This window comes from Pipistrellus hanaki, assembly GCF_964339955.1.
Source record: "Pipistrellus hanaki genome assembly, chromosome: 2".
Lineage (NCBI taxonomy): Eukaryota > Metazoa > Chordata > Mammalia > Chiroptera > Vespertilionidae > Pipistrellus > Pipistrellus hanaki.
This window is the reverse complement of record NC_140504.1, coordinates 139,666,771-139,694,593: the sequence shown is the minus strand read 5'-3', so window position 1 is coordinate 139,694,593 and position 27,823 is coordinate 139,666,771. Positions and strand designations below refer to the sequence as shown.

The 27,823-nt window shown below is 41.9% G+C and overlaps 1 protein-coding gene and 1 long non-coding RNA gene across 3 annotated transcripts in view; one reads left to right on the top strand and one right to left on the bottom strand.

Moving 5' to 3' along the window:
- Nucleotides 1–27,823, top strand: part of CLCA1 (chloride channel accessory 1) — a gene marked incomplete at its 5' end in the record, with an annotated part of 91,253 nt that overhangs the window by 14,692 nt on the left and 48,738 nt on the right. Inside the window, 10 exons of one of the 2 annotated variants that reach the window (XM_084874417.1) lie at nt 948–1,125; nt 2,226–2,444; nt 2,943–3,170; nt 6,094–6,268; nt 8,368–8,474; nt 10,445–10,660; nt 11,197–11,458; nt 12,490–12,660; nt 14,485–14,724; nt 15,684–16,174. The exons of the other annotated variant lie outside the window; for it this stretch is intronic. Coding sequence (XP_084730543.1) covers nt 948–1,125; nt 2,226–2,444; nt 2,943–3,170; nt 6,094–6,268; nt 8,368–8,474; nt 10,445–10,660; nt 11,197–11,458; nt 12,490–12,660; nt 14,485–14,724; nt 15,684–16,072 — 2,185 coding nt within the window. The 3' untranslated portion in view covers nt 16,073–16,174. Of the gene's footprint in view, nt 1–947; nt 1,126–2,225; nt 2,445–2,942; nt 3,171–6,093; nt 6,269–8,367; nt 8,475–10,444; nt 10,661–11,196; nt 11,459–12,489; nt 12,661–14,484; nt 14,725–15,683; nt 16,175–27,823 lie in introns of those variants that run through there. 2 annotated transcript variants of the gene reach the window in all.
- Nucleotides 262–8,633, bottom strand: LOC311617755. The gene is made up of 4 exons (XR_014794181.1): nt 8,295–8,633; nt 3,115–3,261; nt 1,070–1,186; nt 262–511 (listed from the first exon to the last, which is right to left on the bottom strand). It is a non-coding gene; the product is annotated as an uncharacterized lncRNA (long non-coding RNA).

Genomic DNA, 27,823 nt, shown 5'->3' with positions numbered 1-27,823 from the left:
TTAATATATTTTATTGATTTTTACAGAGAGGAAGGGAAAGGGATAGAGAGTCAGAAACATCAGTGAGAGAGACACCAATCAGCCACCTCTTGCACACACACACACACACACACACACACACCCCCCACTGGGAATGTGCCTGAAACCAAGGAACATGCCCTTGACCAGAATCAAACCAGAGACCTCTCAGTCCACAGGCTGACACTCTATCCACTGAGCCAAATCTGTTTCGGCTGTTTATTTATTTATAAAAAGAGGCAATATGCAAATTAGGCTGGGATGCTCTACAGGTCACGACCTGGCAAAAGGAGGTTGTGCCCGCAGGTGAGGCCCGGAGCGGATATGGACACAGAGACAGGGGGGTCCGCCTGAGCTAGCACTGCGGTTCAGGTGGCCCTGGAGCAGACACAGGCAGGGTGGCAGGGGGACACGTGAGTCAGGCGCAGGTCCAGGCTCCCCGCGGCAGCAGGTGGGGCACTTCCTCATGCGATTTCAATTGCACGCTGGGCCTCTAGTATAATATAAAGGAAAATATACAATACTTAGGAACATATAAGAACTATGTAAAAACTGTATGACACAAACTAATTAGAACCACAAAACCCAGGAAATGTCAACACGCCTTTTGAGCCAAACAGAGGCCAGATTTTCCAGGAAGGAGGGGACTACATTGGGCAGTGCCTCAGGTCTGCAACCCCTGTTCATTCTAACAGCAACCATAAACCAGACTTAGCTTTTCTGCTGCATAGAAACGATTTCTGATCCCGTTTTGGGAACCCCTCAGATACATTCTGGCAAACAGAAATATTTTTTCTATTTAAGGATGTATGTGTCTCTTGAATTATGAGAGGACACCGTGGACAAGGTCATCAGTAGAGCTCAACCACAGAGTCTAGCCCTTTGAAATAATCATGCCACTTAAATATCTAACCTTAATACATTTTCAGGTGTTCGGCCGATATTACTGGTAGAAATGTAGTAAAGAAGTGTCAAGGAGGCAGCTGTGTGACCAAACCCTGCAAAATCGACAGGGTAACAGGGCTGTTTGAAAAAGGATGTGAGTTCATACCTGATGGTGAGCAGGCAGAGAAGGCTTCCATAATGTTTTCACAACATGTTAATTCTGTAAGTATCTTTCTTTTTTGCCCCCAACACTGTGAATTCAATGAGGTTTTTATCCCAGATGCTGCAGGAGAGGATAAAATTTTAGGAAGGCATCACTAAGTAGCTGATTCTCTGTGGGACCAGCCCAGAGTGCACAATCAGGGCAAAGTCCTGTCTCCCACTTCCTCTTCTTCAGGTCCGTTCTTGCTTCTCCATCCTCTCTCTCCTACTAGCTTTTAGTTTCAGTGTTTAGAATGACTTCAAATATCCTGAAAGGCAGACAAACACAATTTTTTTTCATTAAATAAGAAACTTACCCATGGGAATTCTTTTAATTAGTTAATAAGGACAAGACCAGTAGCCTTTAATTTAATTTTCAGAGATCTCTTTTCAGCCTGCCTATTTACTTTTAGTTGTTAAGTAAAATTTTCTCTCATGGTGTTTGTTCATTTTTTGTGTGTTGTTTTTTGTTGTTGTTGTTGTTGTTGTTGTTGTTTTTATGAGTTTATCTGAGCCAAGCTGACAACATATGCAAGGGAGCAAGGTCTTAAATGCTCCTGAAATTTTCTCTTTTTAAGAGTGTCTGTGCCCTTATGGAGTTTATGCATAATTTTAATAGCTTTAAATTGTTTACAAATATTTCTTAGTGGTTTTTTAATGACCAATTGGGCACAAGATAAACTTGAAAAATTACCCTTATTAATGCTAAACATATACATCCATGAATTTACACAAACTAAGATTAAGTGCATCAGTTAATTAGGAGTCCCTCTTATCTTCCAATCTCTTACATAAAGTGATGTTTTCCTTTTGGAATAGAGAGTAAAGTAAATTGTCAATAACAACATGATACACCATGTTTTCTAGGCCCACCCTTCACTCTGGTTTTGCAGTCCACTTCCAGACTTGTTCAGGATTTTCCCAGAGGCTCCCAGAGTGTATGTTCTAAATTTTCTCTGGCAGTGCTCTGCAGTGATTTGGAGATTGGGCCAAGATGATGAGTTAACAAAGCAGACTGGGGAGGAGGGCAAGGGATTAACATGTTTTAAATCAATCAAATCATTAAAGATTTTAACCAGTAGGTTATTATTATCTATGTCATTTTTTATCAACAATTTCAGGTGGTCGAATTCTGTACGGAAACAAACCACAACAAAGAAGCCCCAAATCTGCAGAACCAAAAATGCAACCTCCGAAGCACCTGGGAAGTGATTCGCGACTCTGAGGACTTTAAGAAAACCACTCCTATGACGACACCACCACCCAAACCCACCTTCTCATTGCTGCAGATCGGAAAAAGAATTGTGTGCTTGGTCCTAGATAAATCTGGAAGCATGAAAGTATGTGCAATGAGTCTCAATCTCTGGACCCAGATCTCACATTTGCATACAATATAATCTAGACAGCCCCGAGAGTCCGACGTTACAGCGCTAACACTGCCATCAGGAATGCCTACTGCCACTTTATGCAACAAACATTCAGCATCAGGTGTCTCACTTGCCAAATTAAATTAGCTTCTGATTTATGAATTACACAGCCTTAACATATATGTTTCACTGACAGTGCATAGGCTGTTTCTAAAGCCTCGTGATTGAACTAAAGCTTAATCTGGTTTTGTCTTTTAGGGCTATTTTTTACAAAGACCCTAAACTTCTACTCCAAAATACTACCAAATATAAAGGAGAACATTTCTCCCATAGAAGGATATGGCTTGAGTAAGCTCGCTGCCGCTTACTCTCTGTTGAGACAACCCTGTTCAAATTCCCTCTGGCTTGTTCTGTTCTTAGTCTGACCACCTAACCACAACCTGGCTGCCTGTCTTCTGCTTCTCCATTCAGGCTGGTGACCGCCTAAAACGAATGAATCAAGCAGCCAAACTTTTCCTGCTGCAGACCATTGAGCAAGGGTCCTGGGTAGGCATGGTGATGTTTGACAAGGCTGCCCAGGTCCAAAGTGAACTCGTGCGGATAAAAGGCGGCGCGGAAAGGGACGCGCTCATCAGAAGCTTACCCACAGTGGCCGGAGGAGGAACGTCCATCTGCACTGGGCTTCGAACAGCATTTACTGTGAGACAAGTTCCCCTGTTGTAGCTCGTCAGTGTTTACAATTTACGGTTAAGAGAGTCCTCCTTCCAGTGTTTCCATACATGCCTCGTAGCTGGTTGAAATAGACAATTAAGGGTAGAGCAGTGGTTCAAGTGATACAAAGACACAGCCCTGCAAAACTATTGTTAACTACTTCATTCGTGCTTTTGTGCTTTTCTACATCAATGCCTTCCTGCTTTTCCTCATGCATGCCTGCATTCAGAATATTCATGTGTGCCTGCTACAAGCGAGGCACTGTGTTGGGCATTAAGAACACCATAAGGGCCAAAGAGAGACTACACATCCTCTGTTCACAGAGCTTATAATCTTATTGGGCACATACATTAACCACATAGTCACACAAGTTAATATGCAGAAACTATAATGATTGCTATGAAGAAGGTACACAGGGACATGGATCAAACATTCCCTCAAATGCAGTCTGTCCCTCTGGCCCTTTTATTCTACCTTGTAGGCCGGTTCCCTGAGAGTAGTTTCTATTGTGTACACAGTCAGCTGGAAAACCCTTTGCCAGATGCCTATGTGCATCTGCGTTCTCTTGCCCTGCCACTCACTCAAGCTTTGATTAAAGAAGCAAATAAAGGAGGAAAACTGACAGTGAAATCACTGACATATACTGAACCCCTGTTATGCAAACCCTGAGGGAGATGACTAATGCCAGATGGCCTGGCGATGAGGAGAGAATGTGTGGTTCTGCATTTTCCACTCGGATGGGTGAGAGAGTGTGAGGGATACAGTTGGAGTTTAAATGCTTCTCTTGCCCTATGGGATCTGAATGGAGGGTCAGAAGGAGCTTGTGGGTGACTTTAGGGTGATAAGGTAAAGGGCCTTGGATACTACACTATCCTCAAGATCCCCCTGGTCCTCGTTAGAGGACCCTGAACAGGTCTGTCCTGGGCTCCTGGCAGTGGTGTCTGGTGAGGTGTGGCCACTGTGCTTTGCCTGTTCTCTTGGCTTGATCGGGGCCCAGTGGTCCTCCCTAGCTACCTCAGCCCTACCCTGACTCTCACTGTTGGAGCAGAGCCCTGAGCATACCTATGTCCTCTCCCCTTTATTGATTAAGGTATTACATATGTGTCCTTATCTACTCATTACCTCCCACCCCACCCCCACTCATGCTCTCAGCCTCTAAGGCAAGATGAACTGTTTTCTTGCTTGCTGACTCTCACATCAGCTGTCTTCTATCTCCATAATAGTGTGTGTGGGAATATCTGCATGTTTTCCATGACCTGTAGTAGTGATGGGGAGCGTTGACAAGGGAATCCAAGTTAAGCTCTTTCTCTAGCTTCTAAGATCCTGCAGCTCAGGCAGACCAAGGCCATGGCCATGGCTGATAGGCTCCTGGGCTCTGGGCTCCTTCACATGACAACAGTCACAGTTCTTCTCTCTTCCCTTGTGTGGCTGCCCCTCTCAGACTTCAAAATAGTGGGGCGAAAGTCTTCTCTGCTCCAAGCTTTCCTTTCAACCTACTTCAGACGCCTCCCCTTTTGAGAGTCTGGTTCAGAGAAGGGAGGCTTGATTGCTTGTTTCCCCTCCTTCTGGGTCTTCCTTCCACTCTTTTTAGAAGAGTAGGACTCATGCCAACCTCTTCTTAGGAGGATAACACTGTTCTTTTATGTGCTTTTCCTTCATCATAATCTTATTCAATATTGTCCTCTCTATACTATATAAAAAGCATAGTTCATGTCTAGCAGTTACTACTTAGATGTCATAGGACAAGTAGGGACTGGGATTACTAGGAATAAAATGTTTTGTTTTAGTCACAGTGTACTTTAATTTTTTTATGGCTACAATTTCTTTATTTTTTCTTTATTGATTAAGGTATTACATATGTGTCCTTATCCTTCCATTGCCCCCCACCCCACCCCATTCATACCCTCAACCCCCCCACACTGGTGTCTGTGTCATTTGGTTAGGCTTATATGCATGTATAAAGTCCTTTGGTTGATCTCAATCCCTTATCCCCGCCCTCCCCTACCTTCCATCTGAGATTTGAAGGTCTGATCCATGCTTCTCTGTCTCTGGAACTGTTCTTGTTCATCAGTTTATGTTATTCATTCTATTCCACAAATGAGTGAGATCATGTGATATTTATCTTTCTCTGACTGGCTTATTTCACTCAGCATAATGCTCTCCAGTTCCATCCATGCTGTTGCAAATGGTAAGAATTCCTTCTTTTTTACCGCAGCATAGTATTCTACTGCATAGATGTACCACAGTTTTTTAACCTACTCATCTGCTGATGGGCACTTACTAGTAGGCTGTTTCCCAATCTTAGCTATGGTACATTGTGCTGCTATGAACATAAGGATGCATATATCCTTTCTGATTGGTATTTCTATAATAGTTTCTTAGGATACACCCTGAGTGGCACAAAGGATACATTAAAATTTTTAACAGCTCATATGAGCTGGGTATTGACTAATCAGAACCAATGTCAGCCATAAACCATTGGTATGGCCAGACAGGTTAATATCATATAAGCTAAAATCTACCGTAGGTTTAATGTTCCCCTAATATGATCCCCATTAAGTGAGGATGGTTTCTGAGGGTGTCTTGGAACCCATGACAGCTCTTGAGGAGATTATGTGAAGGAAACTTCTTTCCTGCTTCCCCAGGGCTGCTCACCCCTGGAACTGCCCTGAGCCACAGTTTATAAAGCTCTCACTGTAGCAGGCTGGTCAAGAGGAAAGAGCACAGCAAGTGCCATGAATGTTTTCCATTTATGAGTGTATCATTTCAAAGCAGAGAAACATTTGACCATCCCTAGACACTTTGGTTTGTTCTCTCCGGAATTTTTTTTCTTGTTCTCTATACATGCAATTTTCACAAGCACCTTGGCCGCCCTCAGTCTGGTAACTCACTCTCTTAATTATGTCCTTAGGTGATTAGGAAGAAATACCCAACTGATGGATCTGAAATTGTGCTACTAACTGATGGGGAGGACACCTCCATAAGCACATGCTTTCCTGAGGTGAAACAGAGCAGAGCCATCATCCACACAGTTGCCCTGGGGCCCGATGCCGCGAAGGAACTGGAGGAGCTGTCTAAAATGACAGGTGAGGGGCAATCTGCTGAGCCCCATGGCATTGTTGCTTCCACTGGATTGCGAGCTTCAGTGAACTGGGGAAGAGGGGAAATGGGAGAGGGAGAAGAAGGGTCATTTCACTGGTCAAGTGACTGACTTATCCCCAAATAACCATTAGAACCTACTCCACCATTTATTGTAAGGCATTGGTTCTAGGATTAGGGCAGTATGGAGAAGATGGAACCAGCCTGGCACCCTAATGAGGACCTGGGACTCTCTTCCCAGGAACTTTGTAAGAGCTGGGAGGAGTCTACTAGGTTAGCCAGGAACACTCACTTCCAGTTGGCAGCTGCAAGAGACCCGTGGAGACACCAGTTACATTAGACCATGATACAGGGTTCTGTTGGCAATAGAAAGTATGAAGAGGCACAAAGAAGGGAAGGAGAGGGTCCAGAGAGATGACATCTGAGTTGGGACTTTTAACGAAGAGTAGCAGGGGAAGAGCGAAGAAAGGGTCTGCTCAGCCACACGGAAGGTCACTCTGAAAATGTAGAATACAATGCACGTCTCTGTAAAACATTAATCAATTGTGCTTCTAGCACAACAGATGGTAAAAATAGATCCCATATGCCCCTGGCTTCTTTAGCAGAATGGATGGGCACGATTTGTTTTGATGTATTTATTTTACTTAGGACCAGCATTATGGATAGCAATTATTATGCTGAGTTTCTCCTTCTGAGGCAGCTAAAATGACAGGGTGGTTTGCTCCTAACATTCGCCGTGTTGGACTGGGTTTCCTAGAGGCAGAAACTGAGGCAGGGGTTTAGGTGCATGTAACTTACAGAGGGAGAGCTCTCATGAAGGGGGGTGGGGGCGGGAAGAGCATAGGGTAGGAGAGGGGAAGGAGCTGGGTATGGATCCGACTGGACTTGGAGTCCAGCGGAAGCCTGGCTCCACAGAAGACTCGGAGCTGGAACTGCACTGCAAGTTCGGTCCATTTTTAAAGCAAGGGCACTGGCCTTCTGTGCCACTGTGTCCATCAGTCCATGGCTGTGGACTGTCAGGGCAGAGCAGGGTTGGGGGGCCAGGTTATTCCCTAGCTTGGGGCTTGGGACTCCCCTTTTGGTAAAGCCATTCTCTGGAAAATGGGGCAGCTATATGCCATTAGCAGCTGACAGAGCAGCTGAGAAGAGATGCACTCACCCAGATAAAGGATCTAGGTAGGGCACCAATTGTATTATCAACAGGGTTATCAAAACCTTTTCTTTAGACTGGATGACATTAATAGTTTAAAAGCACTTTCACATCAACTATTTTAGTTTCACCTATACTAAATAGCCCAAAACTGCTTGGTGTAGAATAATATCATTTTTATCACATATTGTATTTTTCTATAACTGTTCCTCGCCAGCTTTTATTTCTTCCTTTGTCACATGCACAGATTTCCTGACTTAGGAGAAAACTCAGAAGTCATCCTTCTTAGGATTATGTCTAAAAAAAGAATAAATCCATAGATTTAGAGTAAGGCTTCGTGGATTCTCTACTATGAAAGTGCATGGTCCATGGGTCAATGCTCAACCACCAAGCCACACCCACTGGGCAAAACATGAATTTTATAATATCAGTTTGGGCTTGTCAGATTCATGCTTGCTAGCACATAGTTGAAGTAGCCATACCACCGAGATGTTGCTGGAGTTATTATTTAGTGTGATTAAAAAGCTAGTATCAACCTCTGAGTTAATCTGGATACTTATTTGATGTTTACCTGTTAATACTTTAATAACATAGTAGAGCCCTAGCCGGTTTGGCTCAGTGGATGGAGCGTTGGCCTGTGGACTGAAGGGTCCCGGGTTTGATTCCGGTCAAGGGCATGTACCTTGGTTGCAGGCTCAATCCCCCATAGGGGGTGTGCAGGAGGCAGCCCATCCATGATTCTCTCTCATCGTGGATGTTTCTCGCTCTCTCCCTTCCTCTCTGAAATCAATAAAAAATGTATATTAACAATATATACTTAAAAAAATAACATAGTAGAATATTTATTTTGTGTATTCTGTTACCTTAAGAAGAGCAAAAATGATGCACATATTTGATTTCTACCAAGTAACTTCTGACTGTGTAATTTCTTCTCAGGAGGTTTGCAGACATATGCTTCAGATCAGGCTCAGAACAATGGCCTCATTGACGCTTTTGGGGCCCTCTCATCAGGAAACGGAGTTCTCTCCCAGCGCTCCATCCAGGTCAGACTTCTTCCTCTGGGATTTTTCATGTTTATAAATAATGCTAGCCAAGATGGAGAGTTTACTGGTTAAAAGTTTTTAAGTTCTGCTCTCTCCTACTAGTGACTTAAAATTAAAATACATGTTTTAGGCTAAAACGTTATTCCTAAAATGCAACACTACTCATTTAAACAAAGCGACAGTGTTTACTTGTTTGGAAATAGGACTAAGTGACTCCTCATAAAATCCAGCAACATAAAATATAATGGGTCCAAGAATTCTTTTTTTTTTTTTAACATCTGTTAACAAGCACCCATAGCAATATAATTGGCTCAGAATTTTCTTCAGAGTAGATCATCTCAACACAAAATTTCCAGGAAAAGTGTTCAGGGATTACTTGCTCTATTTTTCCATTACTGCAAGTCTCTGATATTGGCCAAGATTTTCATATAATGGATGGAAAGTGCTTTGTTCTGCGAAAAGCCCATGCTGTCAGTCCAGACACCTGGAGTCTTGTCCAGGGTCGTTCATTAACTCTACGACCACGGGCAATGAACTTCATCCATCTGGGCTTCAGCTTCTCAGACAGATCTGAACCAGAAAACTCCTGGTTTTCTGAAAAATCAGGCAGGCCCTTCTGATTCTAAATTTTCAAAAAAACAAAGTTTTCTTTTAAAAACCATGATACTATTTGGGGAAAAAAAAAAAAAACTGGACAAACATATTTTAAAATGCTCTTATTTAATAGTGCAAAAATTACTTACATGGTGTGTGTGTTTTAACTAGAGAGAGTAAACAATCAGTACTCATACCTGTGTGAATTATAACTTTTATTGTGAAAGTTTGGATAAAAGTAAAGGAATGCCTGATGTCAAAGCCAAATAATGATAAGAGTTCAAAACAACAGGCTTTCTGATCTACCAATATAGCAATTATTCAGTCAAAGAAGAAAGCAATTATACTCCTTTGGGTTATCCTAGCTCAAATTTAGAAAATTAAACTTGAGAGCCTGGTTTAGAAATGGGAGGAATGTGTCTTAGAAAAGTAATTAAACTGATAAAAAGGCAAGTTCACAATCAGGCCATTTCTGCCCATTCGTATTTTATTTAAGAAACCTAACAGGAAGAGTGATGAAGAAATGGGTGTGACTCATTTACCCACTTGTCAAAAGAATCAGATCCAAGATTGTATCTCCCTATGGAACTGCAAAGTCTGGCTCTATGACTAGGCCTCCTTCTCTTCTAGTAAGAGTTCAATTTAAGGACAATAGTAATATTCTAGGCCATAATCCTCAAAATCACACTTTTTACAAAATTCTTTCTAACGCATCTTAATCCAGCTTCTCAGCTCCATTCTACTCCAAGAAACAAACAACCTTGGCAATTGACTTATTTATCTTCACACGGACTGCAATAATACTCAACCTAACACTTAGTTATTTGCAATCCAAACTATCCATATATGGATGAAAAGAAGTCCCAGTCATAGTTATAGTGTAGTAAATAAGATGAGCTCTGTATACCAGTAGGTATAAAGCAAAACACAACGTGAGAATATCAAAGGACTGAGAGAAACCGTCCCCTGTGGGAGCTCATGGGAGGGAGCAGTTACTCTCAGCTGGTAAGTGAGATGGACATCAGAGAACGTTTGAAGTGAAATTTGAAGGATAGGTGAGGCTTGGACAAATAGAGAGGAACACACATACTTCCAAGAGAAGTGAGTGTGTGATAGTCGTAGAATCGTTTAGGGAAGTTGTTTGGTTTGGGTGCAGGAATCAACCTTGTGGAAGCTAAAGCTGGAGAGGTAATTTAGAATTAGATCATAACGGCAAAATACCAAACCGAGGACGCAAGCACTCAAGGCTTTTTAATGGGACAACTGAATGTTGGGGGGCAGAACGGAAGAGACCCTGTGCTGGGAGCTATAGTCTCCAGAAAGTAAAGAGTTGTTTTGTTTGGGTTTTTTTGTTTGTTTGTTTTTTTTCTGAGCAGCTTGAGAGTACAGGAGCAACTCTCCAGGCCAGCCAGTGGATGAATGGCACAGTAATTGTGGACAGCACTGTGGGAAACGACACCTTGTTTCTCATCACCTGGACAGCACAGCCTCCCCAGATCCTTCTCTGGGATCCCAGCGGAAAGAAACAAGGTGGCTTCGTAGTGGACGCAGACACTAAAATGGCCTACCTCCCAATCCCAGGCACTGCCAAGGTATGGACTGAGGGTGTCCCTTTCTCACAATTTGACAAGGTGAAGTTTATATAGAATAACCATAGCTTTTTAAATGTGGTTAGTGGTTAAAGGGAAAGTCAGTGTTGAATGAAAGAGAGAACCGGGAAGAATCTCCATCCAAAGGAAATCACTCAGTGTGACAGCAAGTCAAAAGAAAGGAAAGTTGTGTTGTTTTCTCCAGGTTCAAATTACAAGATGCAACATCACCCTTGAAGAGTCAGGTTCATGAGAACTGTTTCTTCTACCCCAGTAACCCAGCCATTTGATCCTGCCCTTGAGAAACCAAGGCAAAGATAAGAACAAAGTTTTCAGACTTCATTTTCCCCAATTAGGGCTTTCTTGACAATTAGAACCATGTAGTTAGCTCAAGCATACAGAATAAGTTTCCCTTGGCTGCGAGTAGCAAAAACCATCTTAGATTGCTTTAACATGCTTGTATCAGCTAGGCTCCTCACAGAAGTCAGGTCTGTGTCACCTGGATCCTAACTGGAAATGTCTCCATTTGTTTCGATCAGGTTGGCCCTTGGAATTACAGTCTGCAAGCAAGCTCCCAGACCCTGACTTTGACTGTCACCACCCGCGCATCAAGTGCTACCTTGCCTCCACTTACAGTGACCTCTAAAATGAACAAAGACAAAGGCAAATTCCCTAGCCCTATGGTAGTTTATGCAAAGGTTCACCAAGGAGCCTTGCCGATTCTGGGGGCCAGTGTCACAGCCCTGATAGAAACAGCGAACGGAAAAACAGTTACCTTGGAACTATTGGACAATGGGGCAGGTAACCACCCAAGAAATTGGAAAACACATTTTCCTTTTCCAAGAAGCAACAACAGGAGGGCATGGCCTGCTGAGGACCCTTAGAAACAGGAAGTGCAGCACTGAGGGTCTGGTTGGGAGAGCTTTCTGCTCCCCACACCAATTCCTGTATTTCTAAATGGTGGACAACATGAAAAAGGGCCTACTTTTAGCTTCTGCAAAGCCCAAACATATTGGTGGCTCAAGCTCAATAGCTCAGAGATTCTAGGGAGTTATCAGAGGGCATTCATATGCTCCAAAAAATTAATACCTATCTTACATTAGGGTTTTGTGTGACCAAATATATATACATTTTTATCTGTACCCCACACAGTTGAGATATCACTATCTCTACATTACAAATGAAGAAACTGAGGCTTTCAGAAAGCAGCAGAGATAAATTCAGGTAGTTTTATGTGACTCCTGTATCTATGCAGACTCTATATTTTCTTGTTCCCAAAGTGAAAATCCTGACCATTATTTTTTATTTAAGAAATCTAACAGGAAGAAAAAAAGAAAGAATTCTACATTTTTTTTTAGTAGGAACTTTGCTGCTTACTGTGATACAAGTAATCTTCTTAGGACAAAATCTATAAATGAATTTCCTTCCTAAATCCACCCTGGGAGAAGCCATAATTTTTTTTAAAAAAATCATATAACATTTTTTTTCTCCTCAGTAACATAACAGCAATTCAATCCAATACAACAGATATCTATCGAGTAGTTAACCTGCACTGGATTGGATGTAACAGAGACACATGACATGATCTTTGATTTCAAAAAGAAAGACAACAGTTCAGGAAGATAAGGTGTACACATATGAAACTATACAGACATACATATCACACACACATGCGAAAAAGTAGACATCATCCTTTACATAGTCAAATCCTAAACTCTCTTGAAGATCATGCTGAATTTTCTTAGAAAATTTTAACGCACCTTTGATTTGGAAATATACAAATGCACAGTTACTTTTAGGATATCCATTAATTTCTCCATCTCCCTGTCAAGGTGCTGATGCTACTAAAGATGATGGTATCTATTCGAGGTATTTTACAGCTTACGATACAAATGGTAGATACAGTGTAAAAGTGCGGGCGCTGGGAGGAGTGAACACAGCCAGACAGAGAGTTATGCCACAGCAGAATGGAGCCATGTACATACCTGGCTGGATTGAGAATGGTAAGTAATCTGTAATAACACACCTGACTTGAGTAAAAGGCTTGCGATCAACAGGAAACCATTAAGCCTTCGGGAGAATGGCGCAGGATTAACTTAGGGTTTCTCAGCCTTGGCACTATTGATCTTTTGGGCCACATAATTATCTGTTGTGGGGGGTTGTCCTGTGCTTTGTAGGATGGTTAGCAGCATTCCTGGCCTCTACTCACTAGAAAACAAAAGCAACCTTCACAGTCATAGCAATCAAAAATGTCTCCAGACTTCATTCATTATCTCCTGGGGGAAAAATGGCCCCCAATTGAAGACACTAGATTGAATTTATTTTTTCACTGCCTCAGTTCAAATTCCAGCCCTCTATCAAGTCAATTATTTCAGTTCATCTCTTTGTTCTTCATTTTCCTCAGTTGTAAAATAGGGATAATAATGGTTACTAGCACATAGAATGGTTATAAGGAATAATCAAGGAATTATATACCTAATAAGCTATTGCCAGTAAACAGTAAGTATTCAATAACTATTTATTATATCTATTTTATTAAAAACATTTTGTAATGAAGCTCTTTCCACTGACATTGGCATTCCCAAAGAATAGAAAAAAATAATAACAATTTAAGGCTTGTTATTTACATCAATATTTTTATAAACCTATCTTCTTCCCTTTCTTCTTCTCTTCTGCTCAGACCATGAAGAATAGTAGATGAATGTATGCTTCTCTTCACTTGGATGTATGCTTAGGAAAGGGAGAACTCTGAGCCATGTGGTATCTCCTCATGCAAATGTAAATCATAGGGGGGGAAAATGCTCTAAAAGATACCATTGCTTGAAAAGCTCTGTCTAAAATGTTAGCTTATTTTATCCCCATGTGTCCTTTTTTTTTTTTTAGTTAGGAGAAGGCAGGAAGGAACTGATTTAGTGCCTGTATCTGACCTAGGCTCAGTGTCTTAATTACATTATTACTTTTAATTATCCTAATTACCCCATTTTACAGATAGAGAAACAGAGGCTAGAGAAGTTATTGACTCTCATAACTATTAGTAATGGCACCGGGCTTGGCATTGGGAAGACATGTTCTTCCCTCTATACCTTGATGAGCCTTAGTAACAAGAGAGATGGTCTCTATTGATGAGTCCAATACTAACCCTTCACCTACCGAAGTACCTACTTCATGTTTGCCCAAGATCAGATTAATGGGTATGAAGATTAATTTGTCTTACAAGCAAATTTTTTAAGGGCTAAAAGTAGAGTTTATGAGAAAGTGAATTTGCTATAAGAACTAAGTTTCCTTGCATTCATTGAGAAAATCAGAAGTCATTCAAATGCATAAAGTCACACAATCCCTAACATAGAACATTTCATGCACAGAACAAATAATCAAGGCAATTCTTAAAGGTCCAGGTGATTAATTACCAAATAAATAGAAAATATAATGGAACCCACAGTATTGCTTAGGTGGAAGAGACTTCTTGAGGCAATCTGAGGAGGTTTAAAACAGAAGTAGTATTTAATACTGCTTGTGGAAGGGTTTGATCAGGATAGGCTAAAAGTTGGAAAAAGAAATAATTCCAGGACAAATGTCATGAAAATAAATTATGAAAGTTATTCCACTAAATATCTGTAAGATAAAGAACTGGGACTCTCTCTTTGCTACTTTCTCTATGATCTGGCATCTTTACACCAAATAATTAAATGAACTTTGTGTGCGGGGGGAGGGGGGGCGGAAAGAAGGGAAAGGGTAAAGTAGGAAGAGGGCAGTCCAATAACACAAAACAGAGGAAAGTGTAGCCAGTTTGTGCAGCTTACCACGTTCTGAGGAATATCTTAATGCAGGTGAAGTAAAATGGAACCCACCAAGACCTGAAATTAATAAGAATGATCTTCAATGCAAGCACGTGCGTTTCAGCAGAACATCCTCAGGAGGTTCTTTTGTGGCCTCCGAAATCCCAAAGGCTCCCATACCTGATCTCTTTCCACCTTGCCAAATCACTGACCTGAAGGCAAAGATCCAAGGGGACAATCGTATCAATCTCACATGGACAGCCCCTGGGGACGATTATGATCATGGGAGAGGTAAGCTGAATGCTGTGTGGACCCTGTGAAGGAGTTTAACATCCCAGCAAAGGTGCAGAAGAGAGAGAGGCAGGCAGGTGTTTTGTGATGCATATGGAAGACAGGGGGCAGGAAGGATTTTGATTGTTCTCTGAAATAAAGGGGGGGAGGCAAGGACAAAATGGATAAAGGGGCTCCAATATATATGATAAATAATGGAAATTAGACTTTTGGTGGTGAGCATACAACAGAGTATACAGGTGGAGAATTATAATGTTGTACACCTGGAATTTGTATAATATTATTAACCAATGTTACCTCAATTTAAAATTTTTTATTTAAACAACAATTTAAAAATGAGAAGTTTAGAATCTTAAAAGCTGGCCTACTTTGGGTGTCAGAGGTTTCAACCAGGAAAAGGCTATCTTCAGCTTTTTCCTGAAATCTTGCCAAAGTGCCCTTTAATAAGCCCCATGTTTAGTAACGACTCATCGAGAGGATGGAGAATAAAGCACAGATATCTATGGAGCAGAGCTCTCCTTTGAAAGAAGCCTGTCGAGGCCTGGTCTTCAGGCTGCAGCTTGGAATCACAACAATCCTTTTTATAGATTTACAATTTCAGCCCTGCTCCCCGACCCCAAACCAAACCAGACTCTAAACTTCAAGATATCTGGGTAATTTGTGTGCACATTAGAATTTAAGAAGCACTGGCACCAAAAATTTCTATAGAAATAATAAAATAATAATCAAACAACCTCCTCTGCTGGCCAGGTTCTATGCCCCAAAAGATTGACTAAACCTGACCCAGTCTACATTTATTACTCTGTCAAGATACACAGACAAGAATGTAAAAAGATACTACTGCTTGTAAAAATGAAGCATCAATTGCATTTACCCATTGGAACTTTATGGGATGGTGATATAAGGTTTCTAACAGCCTTTTAAAACTTGAGAATTGAAAATTATGTTCTTTTTTTTAGCTTACAAGTATATCATTGGAATAAGCACAAGTATTCTTGATCTCAGAGACAAGTTCAATGCATCGGTTCAAGTGAATACTACTAATCTCATTCCAAAGGAGGCCAACTCTGAGGAAGTCTTTGAGTTTAAACCAGAAAGCATCCCTTTTGAAAATGGCACAGATCTCTTCGTTGCTGTTCGGGCTATTGATAAGGTCAACCTGACATCAGAAATCTCCAACATTGCACGAGTATCTTTGTTTATTCCCCCACAGACTCCTCCCGAGGCACCTAGTCCTTCTCTTCCTTGTCCTGAAATTAATGTCAACAGCACCATTCCTGGCATTCACATTTTAAAAATTATGTGGAAGTGGCTGGGAGACTTGCAGCTGTCAGTAGCCTTGGGTTGAGTTTTCATGAGGTAAATAAATCATCCATCCTTTGGATCATAAAATTTTCTAAAGTTTATTTTAGACTTCCTGCAGGGGACGAGTTAATGAAATAAAAGGCTAAACAGCTGGGTATGTGTGTATAAAAGCTATCAATTCACGTCCAAAAGTTTAATCATCACTTTTTAATACTAGAAAGGAATGCTTGCTTTGATAAATAAAAGTAAGTTTTAATTCATTTTAAGGAGCTTTGCCAGTTAAAAAGAACAAGTAATTACATATGAAAGATGCTATAAATGTCCCACTAGATAAAACTATCCTATATAATAAAAGGCTAATATGCAAATGGTCCCCTCAGGAGTTCAACCGACAGGGAGTTTGCTCACTATGACATGTGCTGACTACCAAGCGGTGGCGTGGAACAAAGTAAGGCCCTGGCCAGCAGCCAGCAGCTAGGGGAAAGTCCTGATCAGCCCTGTCACTGGCCAGGCCTAGGAACCCTACCCGTGTATGAATTTCGTGCACTGGGCCTCTAGTTTAAATATGTAAATCATAGCTTGTTATAGAGAAAATGTGAACCAACATCATCAGGAATATGTATTATTTTCTCTAAATTTGAACACGAATGATGCATTTAAGGAAGAGACTACATGTAGAAAGAACAGCATTTATATCCCATGGTCATAGAAATGTATGTTATGTGCATAAAATTATGAATCATTGATGATTTAAGTCACAGTGGTGGGAGATGAGGTGGGAAAGGTAGGTTCTTACCAAGTGTGAAGGGAAAGAGATTGAGTAGTAAACATATTTTGTGCCAAGGGCTCTCCTAATGCCTTACATGTATTATGTTATGTAATGCAATTCAGTTCATTCAACAAACATTCATCAGCTGCCTATTATAGTCCAGGTCTATGCTAGGTATTGAATACAAAAAGATGAGTAAAAGCTGGCCTTTTTCCTATAGGCAATAAAAAACATTTGACTATTTTATTTTTATAATCAGAACTATGCTTGAAAAGGGGGACTTTGATGGCCACATCAAGGACTGAATAGAGGTGAGAGTGTCTAGAAGCATGATAGATGGAGGAGGAAAGAGAAGAAAAGGAAAAATGGAGCCAAACAGACTTAGCAGTATAGTAGTCCCCATCAAGAACTAATCACAGACACAAGTGTCTCCAACAGAAAGTATTCAGATGAGTCTACGGCCATACCACCCTGAACGCTCCCGATCTCGTCTGATCTCGGAAGCTAAGCAGGGTCGGGCCTGGTTAGTACTTGGATGGGAGAAAGTATTCAGATGAAAGACTTTTCAAATTCTCCATTTCAGCCTGGCCAGTGTAGCTTTCAGTGGCTGAGCTTCGACCCAGGCACCAAGAGGTCACCAGTTCAATTCCTGGTCAGGGCATGTTCCTAAATTTCAGGCTCAATCCCCAGTAGGGGAAATGCAGGAGGCAGTCAATTGATGTTTCTGTCTCTCTCTCTAAAACTGAATACAAACATATACTTCTAAAAATTTCTCCATTTAATTAGCATAATGAGTTTAAGCTGTGGGTGACTCTCTGATTGAAAACAAAATAGGAGATTATTTCTGCATATACCCAATTTTATTTCTTTATTTATAGACTAGGGGCCCAGTGCATAAAAATTCATGCACTGGAATGGGGGGTGTCCCTCAGCCCAGCCTGCCCCATCTCACAGTCCAGGAGCCCTCAGGGGTGGGAGGTGACCCAGCAATCAGGACAAGGCGATGCCCCATCACACCTCTGCTGCTGCCACTGCCGGCAGCGCAAGCCTTGGCTGGCCCTGGTTACCTGTGCCTCGGGGTAGCCCTGGGAGGCTGGACAGCTGCCATCCAAGGCTTGTCTGCACCTCGAGCCAGCCCTGGGCAGCTGGGGGGCTGAGGGGACTGGGGGACTCTGTAGGCAGGCATGCAGAGTGGCTGGACCTACCTGGAAGGCAGGCCCAGCAGTGCCACTTGCCTGCTGCCCCAGCAGGGCTGAGGGGACTGGGTGTCGCCGTCTTATGGCTGTGGGTGCTGCCATATTTGATGGTGTGGCAGACAATTAGCATATTCCCTCCTTATTAGTTCTGGGTGCTGCCATCTTTTGTGAGGATGTGATGGTCAAATAGCATATTTCCTTTTTATTAGATAGGATCTTCTTGTTTCCAAACAGGATTTGAGGTACCTTACAGATACATACTATAAACATAAAAAATTATGAAAAATGGAAGTGGAGTGAAGTAAATATATAATGAAAACTAAAGGAAAGTTCAGCACATCCAATGGTTAATATAATGTTCTGCACAATTGTTACAGCTTTGTCACATTTCATTTTGAGATTCCCAGCTGGCATAACTTAAGAGACAAAAAGAGTAACAAGATTAATTACAATGAAAACAAACTAGAAGCTCAGGAGAAGAATGGCTTTTTCTAGTTGAGACCCATGTGAGGTTTCATCTATAGATCCTCAATAAATTAAGGTACTGTGATGTTAAAGACTGTAGCCTGAGCAACATCCAGACAATACTCACAAGTTGAATATAGCACACCGATCACAAAGTCCTTCACTGTAATCACACTTCACTGCAGGGTTACACCCCAGGCCTGTTCAGAAAAGACAGTTATACAGGGAGTCAAACAATGCAATTCTAGCAAATAGCTCTTAAATTTGCTCCAAAGATAAAACTTGTAGTGAGTGGATTACAGGCCAATTTTCTATGACTAGATATATATATATATATATATATATATATATATATATATATATATAGCTAAGCAACCAATTGACCAGCCGACCAGCTGGTAGGTATGATGCGCACTGACCAGCAGGGGGCAGATGCTCGATGCAGGAGCTGCCGAGCAACAGCAACTTTGCAGAGTTCCCTCTCACACTCAGAGACGTCTTTGGGGATGTTGGACTGCTGGTTTTGGCCCAATCCCCGCAGGTCAGGCTGAGGGACCCCACCTGCTGGAGGGACCTTGCTCATTCTACAGATGCCCTTCCAGGACCTTGCTCATTCTACAGATGCCCAACATGCCCAGGTGTGGCTGGCCAGGGAGAAACTGAGAAAGGTTGGCTGCAGGGTGTGTTCAGCCCATCTTACCCAGTCCCACCCTGCTGCCACATTCTGATTAATTTCCTTTTTTTAATTTTATTTTTTAATTAATTTCCTTTCAATGTGCACAAATCCACGTACTGGGCCTCTAGGTTATCATAACAATGGAACAGCAGAGAGTTCTGAATCTAGGAAGACACTGATATCCTAAAATTTAGTATTGTTTGTTGAGGGCACATCCAGGTGGCTTGCCAACTGATGGACAGAGGGTCAGATTAAAACCTTCTTCTGAAAGTTATGAAACCAAACTAGAAGCGCATGCCTGAATAGAGAGCCATTCACCTGCCCCATGTGGACAAATGAGTCTGAGGCCCCAAACTCAGCCCCATGAATATGGCTGCCATGAGTTCTGCCTTGAAAATTTCTAAGTGAGAGAGAAGGCAGGGGAGAGTGGGTGGGTGTTAGGTAATCAACCAAAGACCTTGTATGTATATATGTATGATCTGTGGATATAAACAATGGGGTGGTGAAAGCCTGGGGCAGGGGAAGGAGCCAGGCTAGAAGGGGTTAATGGGGGGGAGACATACGTAATACTTTCAACAATAAAGATTTTGAAAATAATAAAATAAAATGTGTAAGTCACTAATTGAGATTTTTTATTTCCATTTGGGTAAACTCAGTGGAATGTACATTGGGATATCATGAGGAACTGCACAGGGATATATACCGTTACTTCAGAGAAATTAGGTAAATGTCAGCATAAAGATAAGACAGAAAGTAGATAATAGCAAAGGAAACATTCTTGTTTACTCTGGATTAAAGGGCAGCTTGTTGCAAAGTGAAAATGGGTTGTCACGTATGAAAAATAAACCAAGGTTTTGCTTTAAGCCGTCGTTACTGCACAGTGACCTTAGTTTTTTAGTGTCTGATAGGTCAATTAAGGAAATGGGTAAATCTGGTGAATAAATCCTATGCATTGGTAACTTAAAATTTTCAAATTAAAGCCTCTCCTACCTAGGCTCTCTCTTCTGGAAACACAGCTTTGTCCTCCTTCCTCTGAAAATGTCTTCTCTGCCTCCTTTACTTAACTGAGCCTGAACATCGTTTCTTAATCCTGACCCAAGGGTATTTTTTTCATTGATTTTTAGAGAGTTCAAAGGATGGGGAGAGCCAAAACCGGTTTGGCTCAGCAGTAGAGCGTAGGTCTGCGGACTGAAAGGTCCCGGGTTCGATTCCGGTCAAGGGCATGTACCTTGGTAGGGGGTGTGCAAGAGGCAGCTGGTCGATGTTTCTCTCTCATCGATGTTTCTAGCTCTCTATCTCTCCCCCTTCCTCTCTGTAAGAAAATCAATTTAAAAAAAATATTTTAAAAAATATATTTTTTTAAAAAAGGATGGGGAGAAACAGAGAGAGGGAAACATCAATGTGAGATGTTTGACTCCTGCACACACCTTAACTGAAGCCTGCAACCAAGATACATGTTCTTGACTGGAATCAAACCTGGATCCTTGAGTCCACAGGCCAACACTCTATCCACTAGGCCAAACCAGCCAGGGCTGAACTTTTATTGGGAGATTCCTTTCCTTCTAGAAGAGTCTGCGGGGGAGAAGTATTCTCTAAGCTCTCCTTTGCAATTTCCAAACTAGGCATACGCCTATGGTCTCATTGCTTTGATGGTATTTTCAAAGCTTCTATCCTACACTGTTGAACTATTCCATCCTTCATCCCTCTATTCACTGTCATCTAACAATCCCACCCAAGACAGGCACCTGAATCACAACACTCCTCCCCACTTACTCTCCTAAAAACACTCTCCCTAGTGTCAGAATCTAAATTAATAATTTTATCGATATCTTAATTTAAAAATTCATGATACATCTACACTAGACTTTATCAAGCTATTGGATTTAATCATGAAAGGGCCTTTTATAAATAAAAAATGGGAGGATATTGGCAACTCCACATGGTTTGAACTCAATACCTCTAAGCCATACTATAATCTAAACATAACAATGGCCTAGAATAGCTCCCCAATGAAATCTTAAAATCTAGAGTCTTACTCTGGCCACAACTTCCTCTGAGTTGGTCACTTACTACCCCAGTAAACTGTTTTTTAAATTTTGTGATGGCCTCTCATCATTTGATTGCCTCTTTTTACCCTGTTCATAATTGCCTCCTCTTTAGAGTCCCTACATATCTTAGTGTGTCATTTCAAGTCCCTTCAACTGTCCAATAAACTTGTCTTCTTATGACACCTGTCCAAAACACCCCTAGCTTTGCATTAAGCTTATTGTCTATGTACTTGAGGCAATTATTTATCCACTCAGCCAGAATTTGAAGTATCCACATAGTGCTGCGAGTGCTGTGTTAGATGCCAAGAACACAATGGGTAAAGAAGCCAGGTATGGTTTCCATTCTCAAGGAGTTTATAGCCAGTTGATCCATAAACAAGCAAGCAGGAAATTAACAATGCAAGTAGGCACTATTTCAAGAGTCCAGGGTTTGGGAGGCTTTTACATGGGATGTCTGCCAGAGAAGTGCTGATTCCACTTTCATGATGTCTGGCTATAATCATAAAACAAGGAGTTGAAACCAAGTGGAAGAAAAGAAACAAAATGACCTTAATCAAAACTCCACCTCTACAAATATCACTACATCTTACATGTTGGGAAGTCTATCAAACGTCCTCTGGAGTGATCCTAGAGATCTAATTCTTTCCATTCACTCAATGATAATTGGTGATATCAACAGCAGCGAAAGAACGAGAGAGAGAGAGAATATCAGTACTGTGTTTTTAAAATTATACTTTAAAAAACTACCTGACATATGGGGGGAGGGGGATGAGGAAGGGAAGGGCTTGTGCTGGGGATTGGGGGTGGCTGGGGAGAGGACAATGGGGAGAAAAGGAGACTTATGTAATACATTAAATAAAGAACTTAAATTAAAAATCTATCTATATAAAAGCCTAACATGCAAATCAACAGAACTGAAGAACAACCTGGGAACCACTGGTCACGATGACACGCATTAACCACCAGGGGGCAGATGCTCAATTCAGGAGCTGCCCCCAGCCTGTAGGCCCTGACTGGCAGTGGCGGGAGTGCGGGGGAGGGGGGATTGGGGGGGGAGGGCTGGTGAGCAGGCAGTGCCAGGCCAGCCAAGGTGGGTGCAAGTGGGCGTCCCCAATCATCCCGCTGGTCGCCCCACAGATTGGCCCTGATCACTGGCCAGGCCTAGGGACCCTACCCGTGCAAGAATTTTGTGCACCGGGCCTCTAGTAAATAAATAAAAATAAAAAATAAAAACTACCTGGCATATGGCCTGAAAGATTTCTACCTACCCCCTAATAATTCTCCATGATTTATTCAGACTTTTGAAGAAAGGCTAAAATCTTTCCAAAGTATGTACTTTCTAAGCATGTTTGTCAGAGGGACTCATAAAACAAAGAGAAGGCAAAGCAACAAAACAGTGTTCAAGGAGGTTCACATTAAATTGTCACAGAAGCCACCAAAGATGACAATCTAGGTGAAAAGTAAATAATGAGGACAGGAATTCACTGAATTACAAAGCCTAAGCAATGCATAGTTAATGTAATTCAGGAAAATCTTTTTAACAGATTCTGCACCCAATTTAAAAGTGAAACATGATAAATGATTCTTTTTAGCCTATGTAAACTGTCACAGAGATAGATCTTACCTAGATTTCAAACATAATTCCAAATGCTTTAGGAGAAAAACAAAATGCAGGTTATTAGCTCAGAGTGGACAGCACAATTCAAACTGCAGGGGGCATGCTGGGCTCATGCATGATTCAGGCAGGCACAGGACCCAGCTAATCCTACTCGCAGGGCGTGGCTGTGGGACTCAGGACAGTACTTTAAGGATCCAGGCAACCCATCTAGAGCAAGGCCTTAGTAACTGGGGATTGGAAAGCAGAACACAGTACTACCACTACCACTATAACCCCATTGACTGGAAGTGAGGAAGAGGTGTAGAGGGGAGAGAGGTGAGCAGTGTTTCAGAACCTTGGCCAAAGGAGAGAATGTATATTCCGTATCTTGGGATGAAATGCTCTGAAGATGTCAATTAGTTCCACCTGATCTAGTGAGTCATTTAGGACTGCTGTTTCTTTGTTTATTTTTTTTTTCTTTTGTCTAGAAGATTTATCTAGGGGTGTCAATGGGGTATTTAAGTCCCCTAGTATCATTGTATTGCTGATGATCTCTCCATTGATATCTTTCAGAAGTTTTTTTGTTTGTTTGTTTTGTTTTTTTGTTGTTTTGTTTTTTTTTGTGTGTGTGTTTTTTTTTAATGTATTTGGGTGCTCCTGTATTGGGTGCATTTGTATTTACCAGTTATATCCTCTTGTTGTTGTATCGATCCCTTTAGTATTATGAAGTGGCCTTCCTTATCTCTTGTTATGGCCTTCACTTTGAGGTCTATTTTGTCAGATATAAGTATTGCTACCCCAGTTTGGTGTTACATTATTATCATCGTTATTTGTTCTTTTATCTGATATTGATAATGGCCAACATTTACTGGGTTTTTACTAAGTGCTAGGTACTAGGTGCTCTCCACACTCACATCCAGGCCCTTCCATGAAAATAAGAAGCCCTGGGGCAAAGTGCAAATAGAGGTCCACATACCATAGGTCTAAGTATGCAAGTATTATAAATCAGGTTAATGAGCTGTTAAAATGTGTAATCTCCTATTTTGACAACTATACTCTCATAGTGACTTGGAAGGCCAGGTTCCAATTTAAAACTCTTGGACCCCTCCCATATCCTGTTGGAACATGGTGGCTGAGGGACAGATGAACCATGGAGCACCCTCTTCTTCTTACCTTCCCAGACTCCAGTCCTCACCCTCATTGACTCTCGGGTGCCTCACCTACATGGGTGTGGCCCTTTCCGTCCACATACTACATCCACAGTTGCCCTTTATCCTCTCTCCACTTACGCACCATTAGCAATCAGCCCTAGACAGGACTGACCCTGGCATCCAAGTCAGTTCTAATCTATGCAGTCTCGAAAGGATCATGACTTATCAGGGAATGTCAGGTGTCATGTATTTGCTGTATATTCTCGAAGGGATGAGAGGTTACCCACTAGATAGGCACAACCCTTGGCCCCGTGGACTGCTCAACCCATAGAAAGAGGACAGGGCCAATTCATTAACTTGGGGGACCCAGTACAAAGTGAAAATGCAGGACAACCTTGTTCAAACAGCATTGAAAATGCTGTGATCAAAGCTACTAAAATATAAAGACTTTTTCCTTTCTTCCATAGTTTTTCTCAGCTTGTTATGGTGTATTCTATTTGTTTTTTAAAGTTGTTCTAAATAAAGATAAATTACTATTTTAAAGTATCCATATGACTTTTACCATCCATCTTTATATTATGCAATGCCAATTCTAAATGTGAGGATAAGACATTTAACTTGTATATGGAATACACAATTTATATATTTTTATAGCTCATTCTTGCATGTGTATTTCATTCTTGCCAAAGCAGTGAAAAAAATGCACAAAACTGACTCAAGTGTTTTTATTTCATGTATTGCTTCATGCTACTTACATTAGGCTCACTGATAAGGAAGGAAGGACTGAAAGAAAAAGAAACTATGGGTTGCCCTTGTTTTTTCTTTTCTCTAGGTCATCATTTTCAACATAACTAGTTGGATACAAAGGGAAACAGCATCCTATGTAATAAATAGGGAATATGCAAATTGACCATCACACCATACGAGGATGGTGGCACCCACAGCCGAGGAGTGGGGTGAGGGTTGTAACACAAGATGATTGCACCCACAGCGGAGGTCAAGTGCCCCTAATGAGCCTTAGCAAACAATCAAAAGGGACTTGAGGCTGAGCCCCCTGACCAAGTGGGGCTTGACAAGGGCCCTCAGGCCCCGCCCCCTACCAGGCAGAGCTTTGACAGGGTACCTCAAGGTGAGCACCCCCCCCCCCCGCCCCAGTGCTGGGCCAGGGCACCTCAGGCTTCTCGCCAACCCCAGGCCAGGAGTCGTCAGGCTGCACCCCACACCCCAGCACCAGGGTACCTGAGGCTGCACCACCCACCCAGCAGGGCTTGCCAGGGGATTTGAGGCTGTGCTCCCCACCCGGCAGGGCTTGACTGGGGACCTGATGCTGCACCCCCCACCCAGGTGGGGCTTGACAAGGGTGGGGCCAACCAGGTCTGGATCTTGCCAAATGGGGGTGAGGCCAGCTGGGTCTGGGTCTCGCATGATTTTGAAGCATTGCGGATTGGCAGAGACTTGGCTCTGGGTCCCACAGCACACCCCAGACTCTGACAGGAGAAAGATTTTCATATACATTTTACTAATTTTCTTTCATCTCTGACACTTCTATTGCAGAAAAAGGGAAAATAGCAATATTAAAATATTTCCTCTAATTAATCCCCTATGTGCATGAATTTTGTGCACTAGCCACTGGTAAATAATGAAGGATACGATACAATTTCTGGGTCATTTGTGTTTCTCAGAATGTCACTGCCTTCTTCTGCATTCAAACGAAGTTCTTGGTCAAACTGGAATCACAGCCTCTCTAGGCTGACAGGGAACTGCTTGTTCAGCCATAAATGCAGCAGGTTCACTTTGTACTCAATTCGAGTCCCACTGACCTCCAATACGTTGTGGGTCCAACCAAATTCTGTAGTCATGAGACATCGTGAATGTTACTATATGCAAAAGGAGAGACAACAAGTGAAAGACACACCTATTGTATGTATCTCCTCTACTTAAATGCATGATGCACCTTGCAGGGGGGAGGGGGGAGACATATATAATACTTTAAACAATAAAATACATCCATCTATACATACATCCATACATCCATGATGTATTAACCCATCAGACTTCACTTACAAACATCGGCCAAAAGACAAAACCATTAAGAATTTCAAGACAACTACAGCAGAGCATTAAACCAAGCACAGGATCGGTCTGAATGCAGGGCCGTATCTAACAGAGGTCTCTCACCCATGAAGCCAGGCCTGAGAGAGGCACAGCCAGCAAGGTGCCAAACCAGAGCCCTCTGAAGGGAAGACATGTCACCCTGAAAGGCTGTAGAAATGGGCAGCTAAAGCTCAGAGAGGAGTAATCTGCCGGCAATCTGATATAAATATTATGTAAAACAAAGTTATTCAAAATCTTGAGATCAACCTCTTTAATGAGAAACCATACTCCCTCTTGAAACAGAAGCCCCACTGCAAGAACTGGGCCAGCCCTGTACAAGCCTCAGATGTTCAGGGGTTCTTTTCGCCGTGGCCACGAGGCACTTCCAGGTTGACTTGCCGGCATGCTGGCTCCAGACACGTGGTTGCAATTACGCCAACACTATTTATAAAGCATTAGCCTGATGAGGAGAGGGAGCAGGCAAGCAACTTTCCTTAGTAGCAAGAGTTGGAATACATAGAATAACAATATCAAGACTACTTCTTATTTAGTAGTAATAATAAGAATAGGTGATATTTATTTAGCACTTACTGTGTGCCAGGTACTTAGAGCTTCTGCTAATTATCTCTTTTTTTCCCCCCCCTCACAGAAATTTCATGAGTTTGGTAATGGTATTATCTACATTTTACAGATGAGTAAGCTGAGGCAAAGAGTAATCCAACAAATTGAGTAAGGTCACACAGCTAATTAGTGACAAGTCAGCATTTTTAACACAGGCAGTTCTGCTCTTTTTGAACCATCTCTCTCTAATAAGTCCATCCCTATATTAGCGATGTTGACTTGAAGGCAGTTGAAACTAAACCAGCTGACCCAGCCAAAATGGTCAGGGGACCTGAGGCTGCGACCCCCCACCCGGCTTGACGGGGGACCTGAGGCTGTGCCCCCTCTTCAGCCGCTGGGCTGGGGACCTGAGACTGCACACCCACCCTGCCCGGCGGGGCTTGATAGGGGATTTCAGACTACACCCTCTGCCATGTCTAGAGCAGTGTTTCCCAACCTTCTCTCATGATGAGAATCACCTGGTGGAGTTGTTAAAACACAGATTCCTGAATCCCAACTAAGAAGTGCTAAACTAGAATTTTTGGGAACATATAGGTAAAATTGCATACTTAACTAGTGCTCTAAGACAGATGTTATATACAGAGCACTAAGTTAGGTATGCAATTTTACCTATATGTTCCCAAAAATTCTAGTTTAGCACTTCTTAGTTGGGATTCAGGAATCTGTGTTTTAACAACTCCACCAGGTGATTCTCATCATGAGAGAAGGTTGGGAAACACTGGTCTAGAGTAATAATACAGGGAACTTTAACAACAGTTTAGTTTAACTGACATAACAACCTCACATTAACCAGTTTTTTCTTGCATATTATAGGCCCAAGTTTTATCATGTAACCAACATTCTATATACAGGAAACATTGTATCTTTAATTCCATATTCTGTGTACCTTCCTTATCTACACTTACCGTACAGCCAGGAACCAGAAAATAAGGAGAAAACCCTGCTAACTAACAGAACTGCCACAAGGAACTCTTCTCAACATTGCTATTTACTTTTGAATTGAGTGCCAATCAAATTTGCTAACAATGTACAGAGTCCATTGCCTGGCTTGCTTGTTTGCTTGTTTTTCCTGTTTTAATGCTGGATAATGTGTATATCAAACTTAATGTAATGTCTAGTTAGGTTGTTTTGTTCCCCTATTTTACTAATAGATAGGGTTGGATCTATGTAGAAACTC